The 16,741-nt window shown below is 39.6% G+C and overlaps 1 protein-coding gene across 9 annotated transcripts in view; it reads left to right on the top strand.

Annotated features, from left to right (window-relative positions):
- Positions 1-169: 169 nt before the first annotated feature.
- MPHOSPH9 (M-phase phosphoprotein 9) overlaps positions 170-16,741 on the top strand; it is a 35,516-nt gene continuing 18,944 nt past the window's right edge. For 3 of the 9 annotated variants that reach the window (XR_012589694.1, XM_074605827.1, XM_074605830.1), the window contains exons 1-6: positions 194-383; positions 2,849-2,981; positions 7,833-7,983; positions 9,407-9,496; positions 12,601-13,121; positions 14,869-14,992. Coding sequence is in view for 8 of the 9 variants with exons in the window: in XM_074605827.1 (XP_074461928.1) it covers positions 2,875-2,981; positions 7,833-7,983; positions 9,407-9,496; positions 12,601-13,121; positions 14,869-14,992 (993 nt within the window). In the remaining variant the exon portion in view is untranslated. Of the gene's footprint in view, positions 384-2,848; positions 2,982-7,832; positions 7,984-9,406; positions 9,497-10,173; positions 10,210-11,344; positions 11,517-12,600; positions 13,122-14,868; positions 14,993-16,741 lie in introns of those variants that run through there. The other 6 variants (XM_074605831.1, XM_074605835.1, XM_074605834.1 and 3 more) reach the window with 6 other exon arrangements.

Below are 16,741 nucleotides of genomic sequence, written 5' to 3' on the forward strand. Positions count from 1 at the left end.
GGCGTTACCACCAGGCTGATTGGCAGCTGGGAGGCCAATCGCTGCGCAAGAGGCGGGCTTACGCACGCCTCCCACGCACTACCAATCAGGTTCTGGGAAAGCGTGCGGCGCGTACCCGCACTAGCCAATTCCCTCGCGGCGGCGCGCGTACTTTTCCGCGTAGCGAATCAGAGCGGAAGGCGCGGCCGGGCGCGCGGTCAAGGCGGCCAATCGCCGAGCGCGGCTCCGCCTCGAGTGCCCTCTGCCTCACCACGTTCGAAAGTCGGCCGCCAATCGTCGGGAAGGAGGCGGCGGGCCGCGCCTGTTTATCGCCTAACGGCGGCCGGAGGAGGCAGCTCCTGGGGCCGCTGCGGACGCCTCCTCGCGGGCTCACAGAAATGCGGGTAGGAACCGGGCGTAGGCCCGGGGGCGGCGGGTAGGGCCCGGAGCCGGCAGCGCCGCTACCGCCGCTTGGCTGCCTCCCAGCGCCGCGAGGCCGCCTCCACAGCCCCGCCCCTTTCCCCGGCGAGTGGCGGGCCCGCCAGCCAATCCGAGGCGGTGGCGCTGTCAACATCTCGGAGCGCGAGTGGCAGCTGCCCAATGGGAGTGTGGGGGTGGAGCTTGGCCTGAGGCCGGGGGGGGACGGAGGAGACTCTGAGGGGGGCAGAGGTGAGGGAAGGGGGTGACTTACGAGGGGAGGGAGTCTGAGGGGGCCGAGTGTGCGCGAGCGGGTCACTTGTGAGGGGAAGAGGGGCAGAGTTGGGGAGGAGGTCGCTCATCGAGTGGAGGCGACCCTGAGGAGGCAGACGTGGTGAGAGGGGGTCACTTGTGAGGGGAGTGAGTCCCTAGAGGGGACTTAGCTTTTGGGGCGAGGGCGTTCCCTGAGGGGAGCGGGGCTTTACAGCCTAGAGGCTCGTTGTCCCTTGTCAGCGTCCCTCGGGAAGTCCTTGGGGAGATGGGGGCCTGGTGGCAGGAGGGGACGCGGGGACCGAGGCATTCTGTCACCCCTTGGTGACCTGTGAAGAATGGCAGCAGTCGGGCCTGGCTCAGGAAGAGAGGCAGAACCGCGGTGTCTGTGTCTGTGTTGGCCCAGGCGTTTGCATCTACATCAGCACTGATAATTAAGAGTCAAAATACTTTGCAGCTTGGTTTTTTAATCCTGCTCCTTTATGTAGAGATTTGGCTGTATAAGGACTGTTTTGTGCTATGGAAACAATAGATGACATCTTAGCTGTTCCTCAGTCCAGTTATAGCTCACTTTTTATTTTTTTAATGCGAACAGACTTCTAATGAGGTTATGAAACAAGCCTGTGTCACAGCTAAGTCCCACCCATCTGCTGTGCTGCTGAGATAGGCCACCCATGATTTCATCCTGGGGGTGACTGATGTAGCCCCCACCCATTGCCATCCAGCTGCTCCTGAGACACTTGCAGCTTCTGCTTTATCTGTCAGGTTAGGTGCCTGATAACCTTCAAGTTTTCTGGACTTCTGACCACTAGAAAAAGAAGAAAGGCTTTATTTTTACTTCTTTGATTTATCCCAAGAAGCTCTACCAAAGGGATATGTGTATCTGTGATAACTTCCTTCCAATTATGTTTTCAGTGCTACCCAAAGGAGATAGCTTGAGTGAGTACCTGGAAAATGCTTTATTGCTAAAGCCAAACAGGCTCCAGTAAAAGAGGGAAAATTCGGACAGTTGTCCATCTGTTTCCTTCTGGTAGAAATAATTTTTTATACTTCCAAAGCTATCTGTTAGACATATATCTCTATGTAATTACAATACTAAAAACTTAAATCTGGAAAAGCCAGTGGCATGTCATTGTAAGCCCCGTAAAGACAAATGGTCGTGCTTTGAAGGTGTTGTGCTTCTTTAAGGCAGCAGGGATTTATTCTTAGTATTGTCACAGACTACTAGGATGATATTTCTTAATGCCTCTTTGTTCTCCATCCATGAAATGATCATAAGGTTTTTCTTCAGGGCTAGAACATAGCATGAATTCACCAGGGCGTAGGAGATGCTGAAATAAGCAGTATAGAATAACTGATTAATCAATGTATTTCAAGTGTTTTCTTAGTGGAAGTATGGAAACTGGAAGAATATTTTAGTCTCTCTACAGCTATTCTTTTAAACTGCTGCTCTGAGTGCTGCAACACCACCACACAAGTATTTTGTGTTTATTTATTTATGATGTTTTTGGTTAACTAGCTGCTGTTTTTAACTGCTGTGGGATTTCTGTTTGACTATGTGGGGTTTTTTTTGTTAATTGGTAAGAAATTAGCTCAAAACAGTTTTAAAGCTTTTTGAATTAATGTTATATAGTAATAATAAAACAAGCGTTCTGTGAAAAAAGTGAACCAAATATTACACGCACAAATGGCAGAATTGGTCAACTGCAGTCTAACTCAGTGGGTCTCGATGTTATTTTTTGGAGGGTGTGTTTCTTCCAGTGAATGTGCAGATCCCTGTTCAGCAGATTTAAATATGTTGATAATAGGCCCGTTCACAGAAGTGTCAAAAACTATCTGTGGAGGCTCAGATTTAAAAAACTGAACAAACAAACCCCAACAACGCTGTTCTACCTGGAATGTTTTGGATTCAGATACCCTTTACAGCCCAGTCTAGATGTGTGATGCACAGCTAGGAATCTCTTTGATTCGTAGGAGTCCCAGCAAGTACAAGTTGACTAAATAGCACCTGTTTGCAAGCATGGCGCAGGGCAAGGAAGAGAGGTTGTTTTGTGGAATGCTAGCACTTTCTGGCATGGTTTGGCTGAAACAACTGTGTCTAATCAAATTTGGTTTCTTAAAACAACGAAGTCAAGTGGCTTTTTAAAATATGAGGGTAATGCTTACTTCTTTATATTTTCAGGCTAATGTCATACTTGAGCCTAAGGTATGGAAAACTGTGATGTGGTGAATACTGTACAAGAAATCCCTTCATCTTCTGGAGACTCTGATGTTGGAGATACCCACAGCTCTGTCTGTAACTTGAATTGTAACAGGTAATGTGTTGAAGGAATTCCTATGTTAAAAGAAGTTTCTTCGTCCTAGGTTTCCTGTAACACAGTCTCAGGCAACGTGTCCCGTCCCCCCCTGCCGCCTCCCCCAGCGCCCAGATAATTTATTTGAATGGTACAGCAGCAAGGACAGCTTGAGCTGTGTGCCTCCGGAGAAGGACACAGAACACCAAAATTCCTGGGCGATTATACCCTTGCAATCTATGCATCCATCCTTCATGCATTCTTCACGGAGCTTGTATGCGCTCCATGGTAATTTGTGGTCTGGGGTCGTCTTATTCCTCATGGGATTCTTTCTCTGTCTTCAGATGGCCGTTAAGCTGCCTCTGCTGAGGGTAGTAGCTTCCTTATCTCCTGGTTTGTACCGGCCTCAGGGCCTTCGTTTGTGTAACTTAAGTAGAAGCTCAAAACAAATTCAGCTTATCTCAGTGAAAGCTTGAAGCTTGTGGCCTAAGGCTTTGGCAACTTTAGCTACTAATGCTAGGTGAGTTCTATATAAGTAGTGTACCATTGTGGCCTAATACTAAGTGATTAACTGTATGCAATTAAGTTTACGGAATGTTAGTGCTTCAGTTTAAATATTCCTTTACAGTCCTCCCTTTGTTTTTATGTAAGCGTTCCTGCTAATATATCAAAAACTCTTGAAGTCCTTTATGGTGTTTGACTATCACCTTTAGTCTCATATACAGTATTATTATAAGTAACAGGCATAATAGAATCAAAGCTAACAAGATTATTGCTGGATGGAGCATGTGATTATAGATTCCTGTAGCTGTTGGTGACCATCCAATGAGTTTCTGACTGTTGGTATTCTCTATCCTTCTTCACTTTTTCCAAGATATGATGTGTCTCGTCTCTATCATGATGGACAGTGATTAGAGTGTTTTGTCCATTGTTTCAAACATGTTTCAGCAATTGATACAGGTCATCATGCTGTAGCAGTTTCTTCACCAGTGTAAGATTCATTCCAAAGGGGGTAGGTAATAAATCTTTAGCTAATGTATAATTGGATTGTAACAATTGATAAGACATAACAGGAGCTGAATAATTAAAGTGATGTCCTATAATGTTAGTAAATGGCAAACACAAATATTTGAGTGATTACTTATATCTACGGTAGTGTTAGCTACAAACAGAGATTCACAGAGGGTTCTTATACAAACACATCCCTTTCCAATATACACAAGTACAATTTCAAGGGTTTCATTGGGATGTATTTCAAAATGACAAACATTTTGTTCAGTGTCAAGACAAATGTCTTGGGCTTTGAGGGAGTTACTCTCACAAATAAATCCCTGTTCCTGTGCAACACATGGATCAACGCTGACAGTTTGCCATTTGTTTCCATTTTACTGGGCCCATATTCTGTCTTCTAATGGATAGCATGACTTAGATTGTGATTTAATCCTAACGCAATGATTTGATATATGGTGTATGCTGAAGCATTGCGTATTGTTAAGACAAAAGCTGTGGCCTTATTATTGGTAGGTCTATAGGTGGAATTGTCTAGATACCACCATGATGGGAATTCTTTCTCAAATCCAGTTGCATTATGCCAGATTATTTTTTGGATTTCAGTGGATATGATACCTTCTTCACCTTCTCTTACGATTGCGGCTACTGTAGATTGCATCCACAGTTGTGCTTGGATAGAACTCAGAGCTACTGAAACATTATCTTTGACTACCTCAAACACATCCACAATCAATTGGTGGTCCCTTTTCATTAATTCTTTCCCACTGAGGCAATACATCAGACGAGAGCCATTGGTTAGTTCCCAATGTTAACAGAGAGGACTGTAATGGGCGTTCCAATTTGTTTAAATTGCTTGTTGTTCTGATTAATTTATTTGTGAGCACCTCAGCATCTAAACTGTTTCAGATTCCCAGCCCAGTTCTGAGGATACGAGTCACATCTCTGTCTATCTTGGGGAGGGAAGAGTTCGTTCACATAACCATGCTAACCATCTGGCATAGCACATACTTAAGAATGGAGAACAGGTTGGTTTGATCATAGAGATATTAATTTGCATCAATAATTCTACTCATTTAAGAGACCACGATGCATTGCATAATGCTTGCTGTTGACCTGTATTTTTGATCGCATATGGTCTAATTCCAGAAATTTGTGGGGTCAGCTTCTCTCTTGTCAGTGGAGGTGTGGAAACTAGGCTCGTTATGCTGGGCATAGGGACAGTGGTTGGTGTCAAGTAAATTTTTTTCACAGGTTACATTAACATATATTCTATTTATACAACTACTTTTATACTGTGCTGGGTCAGTTTTATACTTAGCTGTGCTGTAGTGGTCATCGGGATTAACAGTGTCAAGAATGGTGAGATGTCCCACTTCGTTTTTATTGGTGTAAGGGTTCTTCAGAAGTCAGTCATTCATCACCTGGTTGGCTGTCCACCATTCATTTGATGTGAGAATGGCGTATCCAATTTTCTTTTCCTAAAACTTTAACAGCAAAGTAAGAACATAGTAAGATGGTATATGGCCCCTCCCATTTAGGTTCTAATTTGGATTTTTGTGAAAATACTTTAACACTGTTGAGAAATATTAGTTGTTTAGCTTAAATAAGTAAGTTTTAATTAGAATAAATTACTTAGGTTTATAATATGGTGTGATCTATGCTATTTTCCTCACTTTACTTAGCATGAGTAGCTAGATTTGCTGAAGCCTTTAGGCTGCAACAGAGTTAATTTTCTTAGTAATTTTCCTAGCAGCTGGTACAGTGCTGTGTTTAGGCTTTTAGTATGAGGAAAATGTTGATAATACACTGATGTTTTGGTAGTGTTTTCCCTAAGTCTGGGACTTTTCAGCTCCCCATGTTCTGCCAGTGAGCGTAGGCGCATGAGAAGCGTAAACCAGAAGATGAGGAGCCTACAACCCTCATCAGAGACTGCAAATCAACAAGGTAAGAGCAGTCAATGGCCTGCCTGGGCACAGAAAAAGCATCCAATAAGGTGCTAGAAGACCGCAGACCAAAAATCACCATTGGACTAAAATACTTGTGAACAACGTGAGAGGTGGGTGTGTAGATCGCAAGGATGTAATTGCCCAGGGATTCCTTTGTTCAACGTCCCTCCCTTTTTGGAGGCATCCAGCCCAGGCTGACCCTGCTGCTGTTACTTTTGATTAAGTGGCTTATTTTTATAAAATCTGACGCCTGAGACTCTGCTGTGTGAAACCTAGGGTTGATCCTGAAGAAGGAGGGAGCACACCCGAGAGTGAGTGAGGGTGTGTGTGAGGAGTCGAAAGGGGCACCCATCAGCTCACTGGGGTCACCTGCTGCGAAGGGACCCTGGTCCTGGTAGTTAAAGACCCGTGTGGTGTGTGTGTGACTCCTTGAACGGCGTGTGAGTGCTTGGGCAGCAGCTTCTCCTTTAACAAGGACTTTGTCTCCAGGTTGTATGTCATGTACCCGTATCTCAGGTGGTGTAGGTTGATACCACTGATCGTATTTCCTTTTCTCTTCAAACCTTTGTTGCATATACAAAAGATACTGGGTCAACTGTTCATCTGTCCAACAGGCTGCTCTTAGCTGCAGTGTAAGTCCCTGGTATAGCTAAGTGCCTCCCAAAGAGAATTTCTGCTGGTGTTAGTCGTATGGGTTGTTGCGGAGTGTTTCGGACATCCCACAGAACTAAGTTCAGTGCTTCCGACCGTTTTAAACCAGTGTGCGTACATACTTTTGTTATCTTTTCATTTAATGTTCTGTTCATCCTTTCTGCTATTCCTGAATGACAGGTTTGTATGTAGGTTTCTTTTCCTCAGTATGTAGGTTTCTTTCTATTCCTAACAATTTGCACAGTTGACTGATTATATTTGCTGTAAAATGAGTGTGTCTCTCTCTCAGTTGACTCCAGAACCCCATATCTTGGTATAATTTCTTTCAATAAAGCTTTTACTACTCCTTTTGTGTCAGCTTTTCTTGTTGGGAAGGCTTCCACCCAGCCTGACATTTGATCTTCTGGGGCAGGGGGAAAACCTGTCTTGGACAAATTGTAAGAGATCATTCTTTGGAAAGATCATGCATTATGCTAAGTCATTTTGTAGAGAACAGCAGCTTAGAAAAAACAAATTGTTTTTCAGTTCAATGGCCAAAGTATTGCCAGTGAATAAGAAAGGCAAATATGGACTAATGGCCTAAGCGACAGATTAGGAGAGGTTCTTCTTGACTGACCTGTTGAGAATTACAAGTTGCTTACTGCATCTGTAACCCCTTTCACTGAAAGGGTTATTAAACATTGGAATAGGTGGTGGATTCACCATCCCTGGAGGTGTTTAAAAAAAGGGTAGATGGGGCACTTAGGGACATGGTTTAGGAGTGGCTTTTGTCAGGGTAGGTTAAAGGTTGGACTTGATGATCTTAAAGGTCCCTTCCAACCTCAGCAATTCTATGATTCTCAAAAAGGGGCAGGCGTCTTGGACTTCATAAATCGTTGTCACACAGAAGCTTATATCTGTAAGCTTCTGACCTCAGAATCTATGAAGAAGCAGATAGGTTTGATGGAAAGCTGTATTTATTGATGTTTGTACTAGTGAGCAGTAATATGTGTGCTGATGATGCTGTCTTTCTTCTTGGAAAGCTACTGTGTCTTAATAGTATGTGGGATAAGAATGAAGCATGCTGTAGATTCTTTGATATTTCTTGAAGAACATCCTCATTCTTATGAACGTATCAGGGTTGGGTTTTTTTTAGCATGATGAGGGTAAATAAAGTGTATACTTCTTCTATGGCTGCATAGCGTATGTAGTGTATTATTTTGGCCACTGTGTTGGACAACTGGCACAATAAATAATTGAAATGTTTTTCCTCGTGTTTCACCAGAAGTCCCTCATCCAATCCCAATGGAGTTTCTGGTTACTCAGGGAATACCACGTCCTCGTTAATGCCTGGTTCTGTCAAGCTGCTTGCCTCCTTTGTGCAAGATATCCAGAACATTGGAAATACTGACTCCGAAATTGTGAAGAACTGCGAGGTATTTGATGTTAAGGTTTATTTAAAAAAAAAATAAAAATTAATGTGTTGGCTTTGCATTTTGGAAGACAGATCTAATGATGATAGGTTCAGCAGTAAGGTCTATACATGTACGTGTTCATTCTTCGTGATGGGACAAGCCCTTTTACAATGTATGGACTAATCACATGGATGGATTTTATTGCACTTCTGTCTTAGCTTTTTACAATATTTTAGGTTTTTATATTAGTGTTTTACAATACATATGTGAATATTATTTTTTTTGAAATTACAGTACTTAAAGATGGCAAGTTTTTGAACTGAAAAATTTAAATCTTTAAAATTCTAGCACTTCTAACTGGTCTGAAGTGATCTAGAAATTGAAGTTTTCTTACTAAAAATGGCTCTGTTTTAGTTGAATTATTTATTTGTTCCATTCGTAAAGATGTGTAGATGATAAGTTTGTTTCCAGATTTAAAACAACACAACAATAATAATGTAGGTTCGATGAGCTAATTCTCTCAAAGCCTTTTTTTAATATTGTTTTCATCCTTTTTTATTTTAAATTTTATCATTATTTTTAGTCTCCATAAGGAACGTCAGGTTTCCACACCATGGGCTTGTTCCTGCAGAATTTTTGAGCTTTCTGGCGGCGGTCCATCAAACTGTCTCTTGACAGATGCTTAATTTGGTGCTCTTTAACAGCTCCAAGAAAAGAATATAGATGTCTGTGTCTAGGCACATGCGTTCTGTGTCCCATGTCCTATGCTTCAAGTATCAGGCTCTGTAAACATTAGCATAAGATAGTATTTAAAATTCAGATTTTACCACATTTTAGGAACCCCATATATTCTGATTTTTTTTTTTTAATTATCTTTTTGTTTTCACTACTTATGCATTGTGGACTTCAGCTGGATTCTTGAAGGGAAGAGTTTTTTGTTGAAGTGAATGGTTCACTGGACATAGGGTTGTTTAATTATAAATTTAAAAATTGCCTAGAATTTATTGAACTGTAATCAACCTTTCCAAAACTTGGCTGTACTTTCCTGTTAGCTGTTTCTACTATTAAGTAATTTGATTATTTTTTTTTTTTGATAGAAAAGCTCTCTTCCTTTGTTCATTTGTTTGTTTGGGTTTTTTTAAAACCAAACTTAAATTGTAGAGATGTGTTATCTTGCTGCCTAGAAGGACATTTTTTTTAAGTGAATGTGTCCATAGTGAATTGTTTCCATTGACTGGCATGGTAGCGGGCTGCCTGTATTGTGTGGTGACCAACCAGTGCTGCTGTTAAACTTTGTATTATGGCAACACCTAAGTATAAGATTGCAAAATCTTATCTTATTCTGTAGCTAAAGTAAAAGGCAAGAGATGCAATGTGACTGGGCTTTAATTTTACTTTGTGTATTTTTTACTTTGTGACTGTATTTTACTTTGCGATTTAATAGACAAGGTGGCTACAGTTATTGAGACTGGTAGAAAAACAATGTCAGGAACAAATAGTTGCCCAGCAAGAGCAGTTCCGCCATCAAATCCAAGTAAGTAATAATTTGTTCATTTAGGAAGGGTAGGCTGAATGTTTCTTGTCTCCCCCCCCCTCCACCCCCCGGCCCCCCTCCCCAAACCAATACAATATGGTCTCTGGCACTCCTGTGTTTTCCTGTAAGTATATCAGACAGGCAATTATTGGAAGTGGGTGATTGGAATACCGATTTACAGCATGTATATTTGAGACAGTCTTGGCTAATTAACAAAGTAACTGGTAGGAACCATTTCAGAAGTAAAGATTCTTGATTATTTGTTTTCAATTGCTCATTTGGTTCAGAATGCCCACATGATAATTGAATTTTGTAGGTACAAGCTGTTTTTTATTAACTGTTAGACTGTATGAGTTCTAATTTTGAGACACTGTAGTTTTCTCTTCATTAGAAAATGTTAATGCAACTTGTCATTCCCTCATCTAGACAGGATGTAGCATAGGAAAACGTTCACTATAATAGCTGAACACTTACTTCACCCTTCAGTTGAACAGTCTAAGAATGAAAAATGACCCATGTGCTGCACATTTTTGCTGAACCATATTTATCCATTAAGACAGAAGAAATGTGTATACGTATGTATAAGAGACAGTAATTCTATAAATACATAATGCTGGTTATCTTCATCATTTTGGTTGCTGTTTTTCCCTTCCCTTTCCTGGTGCCCTCTACACTAGTAGTAATCAACAGTTCCTGAACTGAATTAACAAGAGGTACTGTCCTTTTATCCTATCTTCTGTTTCTCCCCCACTGAACGCTTCCCCCCCCCCCCGCCATCTCGTTAATTCTGTCCCACCAGTGTTTCCTTATCCCTTGTATTTCCTTTCTTCTACTATAGTGGATTGATTCACTTGTTGCTAATTGTAGTCTTGATTAATCCATTGTGTTGTCTTTGCTGGTTTTTGTCTTTGTTAATAGGAAAGGCTACCTCTGGAAGAGTTGAGTTTGTGGTATCAGCAGGGTCTCACTAACTGCATGAATTGCTACACTAAATATAAAATTAACAGCTATAACTTTCAGTTATGTGAGTGTGTTAGATAAAATAGATGGAGCTAGCCCAAACTTAAACTGGTATACAAGTGACCTAGTGAAAATACCGAAATACAGGCAACTCAAAACATTCTAATAAGAATAATAAAAAGACGAAACTAATCATGTGCTATTTGGGGTAGAAAAGCAAGATGCTGCATGAGCATTGACATAACTCTGAGATAAACCTTGCACTATGCTGTGTTTAAAGACCAACTGTGCTTATAAAAATGCATCTTCATCAGTGTGAAAATGTGGATGAGTTTGTTCATTCATGACCTTGAGTTAATTTTGGAATCAGTGGGGTCAGTCCTTGCCTTATGTGATTTATACACTAGAAGACAAGTGTGCTAATGACAAACTGTCACCACCTGTGGATCATCCTAAGATCAGACTTTGTAGAAGAGGATTTAAAAAAAGAAAAAGTTACCTACAGTCCCAAAACTATAGAAACATTGTCTTATTTTTCCCAGGTCTTTTCTTCTCTTGGAATTATTTGTGACTATGCAAAGAGAAGTAAAAATGCTATTTGATTGGAATAGTAGCCTTTCACTTTTCCTGCACAAAGTATTAATGACAAAGATTAAATGTCATCAGGGAATCTGGTCAGTTTGGTGGGGTTTTTTTCCCCCCCCACAGTTCTGTTTCTTCCCTCTTGTTCTCACTTCCCTCCTTTCCTCGCTGGAGTTGAATCACAGAATTAAAGCATAGGTGATTGCTGCAGTCAAGATTGAAATCATTAGCACAACAAAAAAAATTGCTGTGGCAGAAAACTTCATCCCTGTTTTTTGTGGTTTTGTTTTTTGCATAGAAAGACTGAGCTGAAATTCAATTGTTAATTCTATTGGAAGTTAGTAAAACAAAATGGCTTAGTTCTGAGTAGCATTACCTGTAGCTTTCTCTGAAATTAAGTTTTTTATATTTTTTATTTCTTACTTTCAGAGAACAAATGATTTTTGTTCAGTTTGTGCTTTCTACTTGCCGCTCATATGTGAGTAATGTACTGTAGTTCTGTGAAAAAACGTTAGTAGAGTTCCGTGTTCTTAAAATTATTGCAAGTTCTTTCCCCTGCCCCACCCCCCGAGGGAATTAGTTTGAAATGTGTTCTTGAAAACAACTATATACTCTGATCTTGTAACGTGTAGTAAGAGTTGTGTGCTCATGCAGAGTTCAGTAATCTCAATACAACTCTGCAGAAGTGTTGATCGTTGGCCAAACGACACAGCCATGGGCACTGGCATGAAATCTTTTCATAGCCCTTGACAAAAGCATTAGTTGTTTCTCAGAGCTGTTTCAGTATACCAGTGCACAACTGTAAAACTTTAAAAAAAAAAAATAAAATAAAAAAAAAATTACTTATCTAGTATATTGAAATAACTCTTCGCAGACATTGTAGACTAAGGAATAAGTAACCTGTTAAATCGAGTGATCTACTTACATGTTTGCTCCATTCCATCAGATACCAAAACAATCAAAATGGAGATCTTTGTATTACATGAACCACCTAATGACATATTATCTAAATCAGATATTTTAAAGTCAAGTTTTATGCGAATAATCTTACAGAGGTACATTATTCCTATTGGTGTAATAGAATAATGGTTTATACTTCCATTAAAGCATCCTTGCAGTCTTTAAAAATGTATATCCAAATTATAAATTCTTTTAGACCTAGATTTAGCAAAAGACTTTTGTCTACCTCTAATGATGTACGTAGATAGTTTATTTCTCTTTATCTGGATGGTAGGTAACTATGGTTCTAAAGGCACATAGTGAATACATGCATGCGTGGAGTGTTTTTTTTTTGTTGGTTTTTTTTTTTTACATTAATAAATGACTACTGAGACTGTAATTCACTGCATGGAATTAAAGATTGTTACCATGCCCATTTTACTGTTATGCACAGTATGCATATATCTACTTTATGCATGAGATGTCTACACATTGAAAAAATGGAGTTATTTGAAATAAGTACTCTAATTCTCTCACTAATAACATGAATTGAAGATGCATCAAAACAGAAACGTGATTTGTGGCATGATGTCACAGGAAATTTGCCTTTTGTTTTCCTGTAGCTGATTCAGGATGAGATAAGGCAGTTAGTGAAATTGCAGAGCAGCAATTGGAGTGCCAGCAAGAGCAGAAGTTTGCCTGCCAAGCTCACAGACGCTTTTTCATCACTAGAAAGTCAAATGGGGATGTGTTCTGAAATCTTTGAAGAACATGGGGGAATTGTCAATCAACTTAGATCTAATGAAGCAGAAAGTCAGCCATACACATCTGATCCGCATCAGGAATGTTTCGCAAATGATGCTTCGATGAATAGTGGGTATGGTACGCTTTCTGCCTCCGAACTGAACCCTGGCAAATCTAACGACATTAACGAGTGCATGGACTTCATGGAGAAAACTTCACAAGGACAGGGTGATGCAGCAGTATTGCAGAGTGACGCCGTTGTAGCCAGTGTTCAAAATAAAAAAGAACTTCCCTTCCAAAAAATAGAGGAAAATCTTTCATCAGGAAGGAACGATATTTTAGTTTTTCCTGCTGAATTTGAACACAAAGTTGATAAAGCTCAATGTGGAAAAAAACCCAGGTAAGTGATAAACTTTCAAAATATGTTGATTTATTGTAGACAGTCCCAATTCAGTAAACCGCTGTTGGCAACTGGAAACCTGTAGGAATTGAATGGAACCTCTTGATTGTAAACAATACTATGCTTCAAAGTTATTTGTTAAGCCTAATGTTTCTGCATGATGCATACTTGCATCTGCAGTGTTTGTAGATATTTTACGAGGGGGGGGGGGAGAAATATGAAAATCTACTTTCCCCTGAAAACTTTAGCTAAGATACAGTTTGCATATAATGTTTATCTGTGCACCAGAATTTTAGGTGCCAATTACCAATTTTATACGACTGATACTTTGCTATTGTGCTCAACCAGTCTTTTTTGCTAGCTTATCTGCATGTGTTAGAGTAATAAATTGTATCAGACAGCAGTCAAACATGTTTGGGTTTTTGTTTTGGGTTTTTTTGGTTGACTTTTGTTTGTTTTGCTGTATTCAATAGGTCGGTGGATCTACCAAGATTTTTTGGAAAGCTTGGCTAGCTAATTTGGCAATAATACTGACCGAGTGCTGCTCTAGTTGCACAGAACTTGACAATGTACTTTACTCTCCCTGTCAGACTGGGCTGTGATGGCAGTGGCTCCATGTGGTCACGAGTGGTATCAGAGGTCTTGTGGGCAGCACGTTGCCTGTGAGTCCCTGATAGTAGTTTGCAGAGATAAAAACTTTCTCTCTATTGGAAAAATGGAAAATCGTGAAAACAAACTTAAGTTTTGCTGGTAGATAATAACAGAACCAGCTTTCTTTAGAGAATTTGGTTTGGAAATGTCTTATTTCAGCATATAGGGTAGATCGTAACCTCATTGATATGTATGTTCTCTTCCTGCCTTCTGTTGGGATTTATTCCAGCGTGTGATTCATGTTGCACAGTTCCATCAGGGGTGTAGCTGCGATTCATGGGCTGCCAGGGAAACTTAGAGCTGGAAAAGCTCAATTCAAGAGTGTTTTCAGTTCGAAAAACCTTTCTAAGGCAACTTTTGAAATCACGTATGACTTTTTTTTGTCCTTTTTATAAAAAAAATACAAGTTTTTTTTCCCTTGAAATTGTTTTCTGTTTTGCATTATGAACTCTGTTTGAAGGAAGAAAGGGTTCAAACCAAAGCGGAATAGTTCAGTTAACCCAAACTGTGTGTGGTGGTGTCTTTTAATTTTTAGTTGTAAACTTTTTTCATTTTTTCCACTGTATGTTCCCAACTTTTTTTTTTTTTGCCTTTTTCTGTTTCCTTCTATATCGTGTTTCAGTCTTCCTTATCCTTGAAGATTGTCTTGAGCTGGAAGGCGTCCTTAGTTTGTTTTAGGTGACATCATCTTTACAATCAGGCTGATAACACAATAAGAAAAACTACATTGCATTCCAGCTTAATTTTGGGGTTTTGATTAATATCTACTTCAACAGACCAAAAAAATAGTTGCCTGGATAAAAATGCGGTGCTCTTTGTTAAGGTTTTTTTTTTGGTAGTAGGGAAGCCATTTTGATTATGGGTGCAGTTGATTAGCACCTTTCCTTTCAGTGACTTGTTTTGTTGTTGTTGTGTTTACTTTTAAAAACAAGAGCCCTAAAGTATTTCAGCATTCATTACTTCATATTGTTTCTTAGAAATGCACAAAAGCAGTGGAGTTTTAGTGCCTATGTTTCACCTTGAAGAAATAATTTCATGTCTCCACTGAAGAGGGCAAATGTACTTATGGTATATGTGTGTGTCTCTTATCATCTAGTAAATCTTTAACATCATGGGCACAAAAGTTGAAACAAAACCAACCAAAAAGAATAAATGCTGAAGGAGTATGTGTGACCTCTATGCAAGAAAATGACCAAGCAAAGAAAATACCGCTTGAGAATGTAAGTCTCTCTTTATTTTATGAAGTTTTTCTAATTTTATTCTTGTCACTGATGTTTTTTCAGTGTTATAGTATGTTCTGATTCAGTATGTGCTTTCATACTTAGCTTTAAGCATTTGAGTAGTGGTGTTCCCATTTGTATGTTTAAAGTTTATGTGGGCAGAGTTTACCTCTTGGATCATTCTATACTTGCTCACATAGCTATTTTGGCTTCTTTTATTCCTTGCCTAATTTTTGTCTTTATTTACCTAGGTGGCACATGTTCTTTCCTTATAGAGATAATAGTCACATTCTTAATTGAAGCTTCAGATCATGGTGATTTATTGTGCCCTATAATTTGTAGAAGGACACCTAGAGTCGAACCCTGTTATGGTGATTGGCATGCATAATTTCCATAACAAATTTCTGGAAGGATCTTTGGTTTCAGCTGGTAGTGTCACTTTTGCTACACAGAACTCTGCGTCTGGAGGCATTAGATAGAGGCAAAGATAGTATTTGTCCAGATTAGGATTTTTCTTTTTTGTATTGTTTATGTAAAAATAATACATTTTTTTTTTTTATGGCTGTGCCACTACGATTTGGCTAAGTTGAACTACTCCAAGCACAGTTACAGCACTGGTTACTAAAAGTAACCAACCTCACAACAGATATTTAGAAAATCTAATTGGCTCTTTAGAACCACTTTCAGTAGTGCCTATTGCTGTGGCTGCTGAATCCGCTCAAAATACTTCTTTTGAGAAGAATTTGGTGTGTTCCCCCCCATATTCTTGAGTTAATGATTGTGTAAGCACACAAATCTGATTATTTTGGGGAGGGAAGTTTAATGACATAATATTTCTGATCCAAAATGACGTTATGCAACATGATTGTATTAATAATCATCATACATGTAACTATGACGTTTTAGAATTACTTTCGGTATATTAATTGTTCCAAACCTCTCTCCTTATGCTATTTTTAAGGAAATAATTCCTGAAACTCTGTGAATGACTCCACCTACAAAAGAATAGGAGAACTAGCAAATATGAATCACTTAATTCAAGGCAGGGTCTGTTTTCTTTCCTGCGGTCACTTTGGGGGTGATGCAGAGAGGGTGAGAGCAGCTGGTTGGACTTGCTGTTTCTAGTCTTCCATTGTCAGTGGAAACAAGATGTTACTTGGGGATATTTCAAACCAGGAGTTAAATTTATCTGCTGTGGATTGTTGCTTTTCTCTCTCAGCTTTTGAAAATACCTTTATCTTTCTATTCCTTTGTAAGAATTCAGTTGATACCCCTTCATTTTCCTTTCTTCCTCCTTAGGCAAAGGAGAATACCTAAATAAAAACATTAAGAGGGACAAAATAGCCTTGAGGTGAGATGGTACTTCATGCAAAAACTTGAAAAGCTTTAGTTGGAAAATTTTTTTCTTACTTTTGTTAACTCAATGGTTATTATCCTGTCGTAGTCCTCAGTTGTATAAGCTGTGTGAATTTACCAAAGTAGCATGACTGTTAAGCTGCTGTAGTGGAACAAAAAGCCCTGGGTATGGTAGAAAATAGCAATACGAGAGGACCATTTCAAAGCTATCTGCCCTTCCTCAGTTGCTCTTGTATCACTGTGTTATATCAATGACATTTCTTCCTTTGATTAAAGAAGATGAGAATTGTAGCAAATCTTAAATTATGTGAATTTTTTTCCATGTATTGGTTGAAGTTTTTTTTCTAATGAGCTAGGGAGGTTGCTTAGGAAGTATGGAATGATGAGAAGAAG

The sequence above is a fragment of the Larus michahellis genome, chromosome 13 (assembly GCF_964199755.1).
Source record: "Larus michahellis chromosome 13, bLarMic1.1, whole genome shotgun sequence".
NCBI classification, from domain to species: Eukaryota; Metazoa; Chordata; class Aves; order Charadriiformes; family Laridae; genus Larus; species Larus michahellis.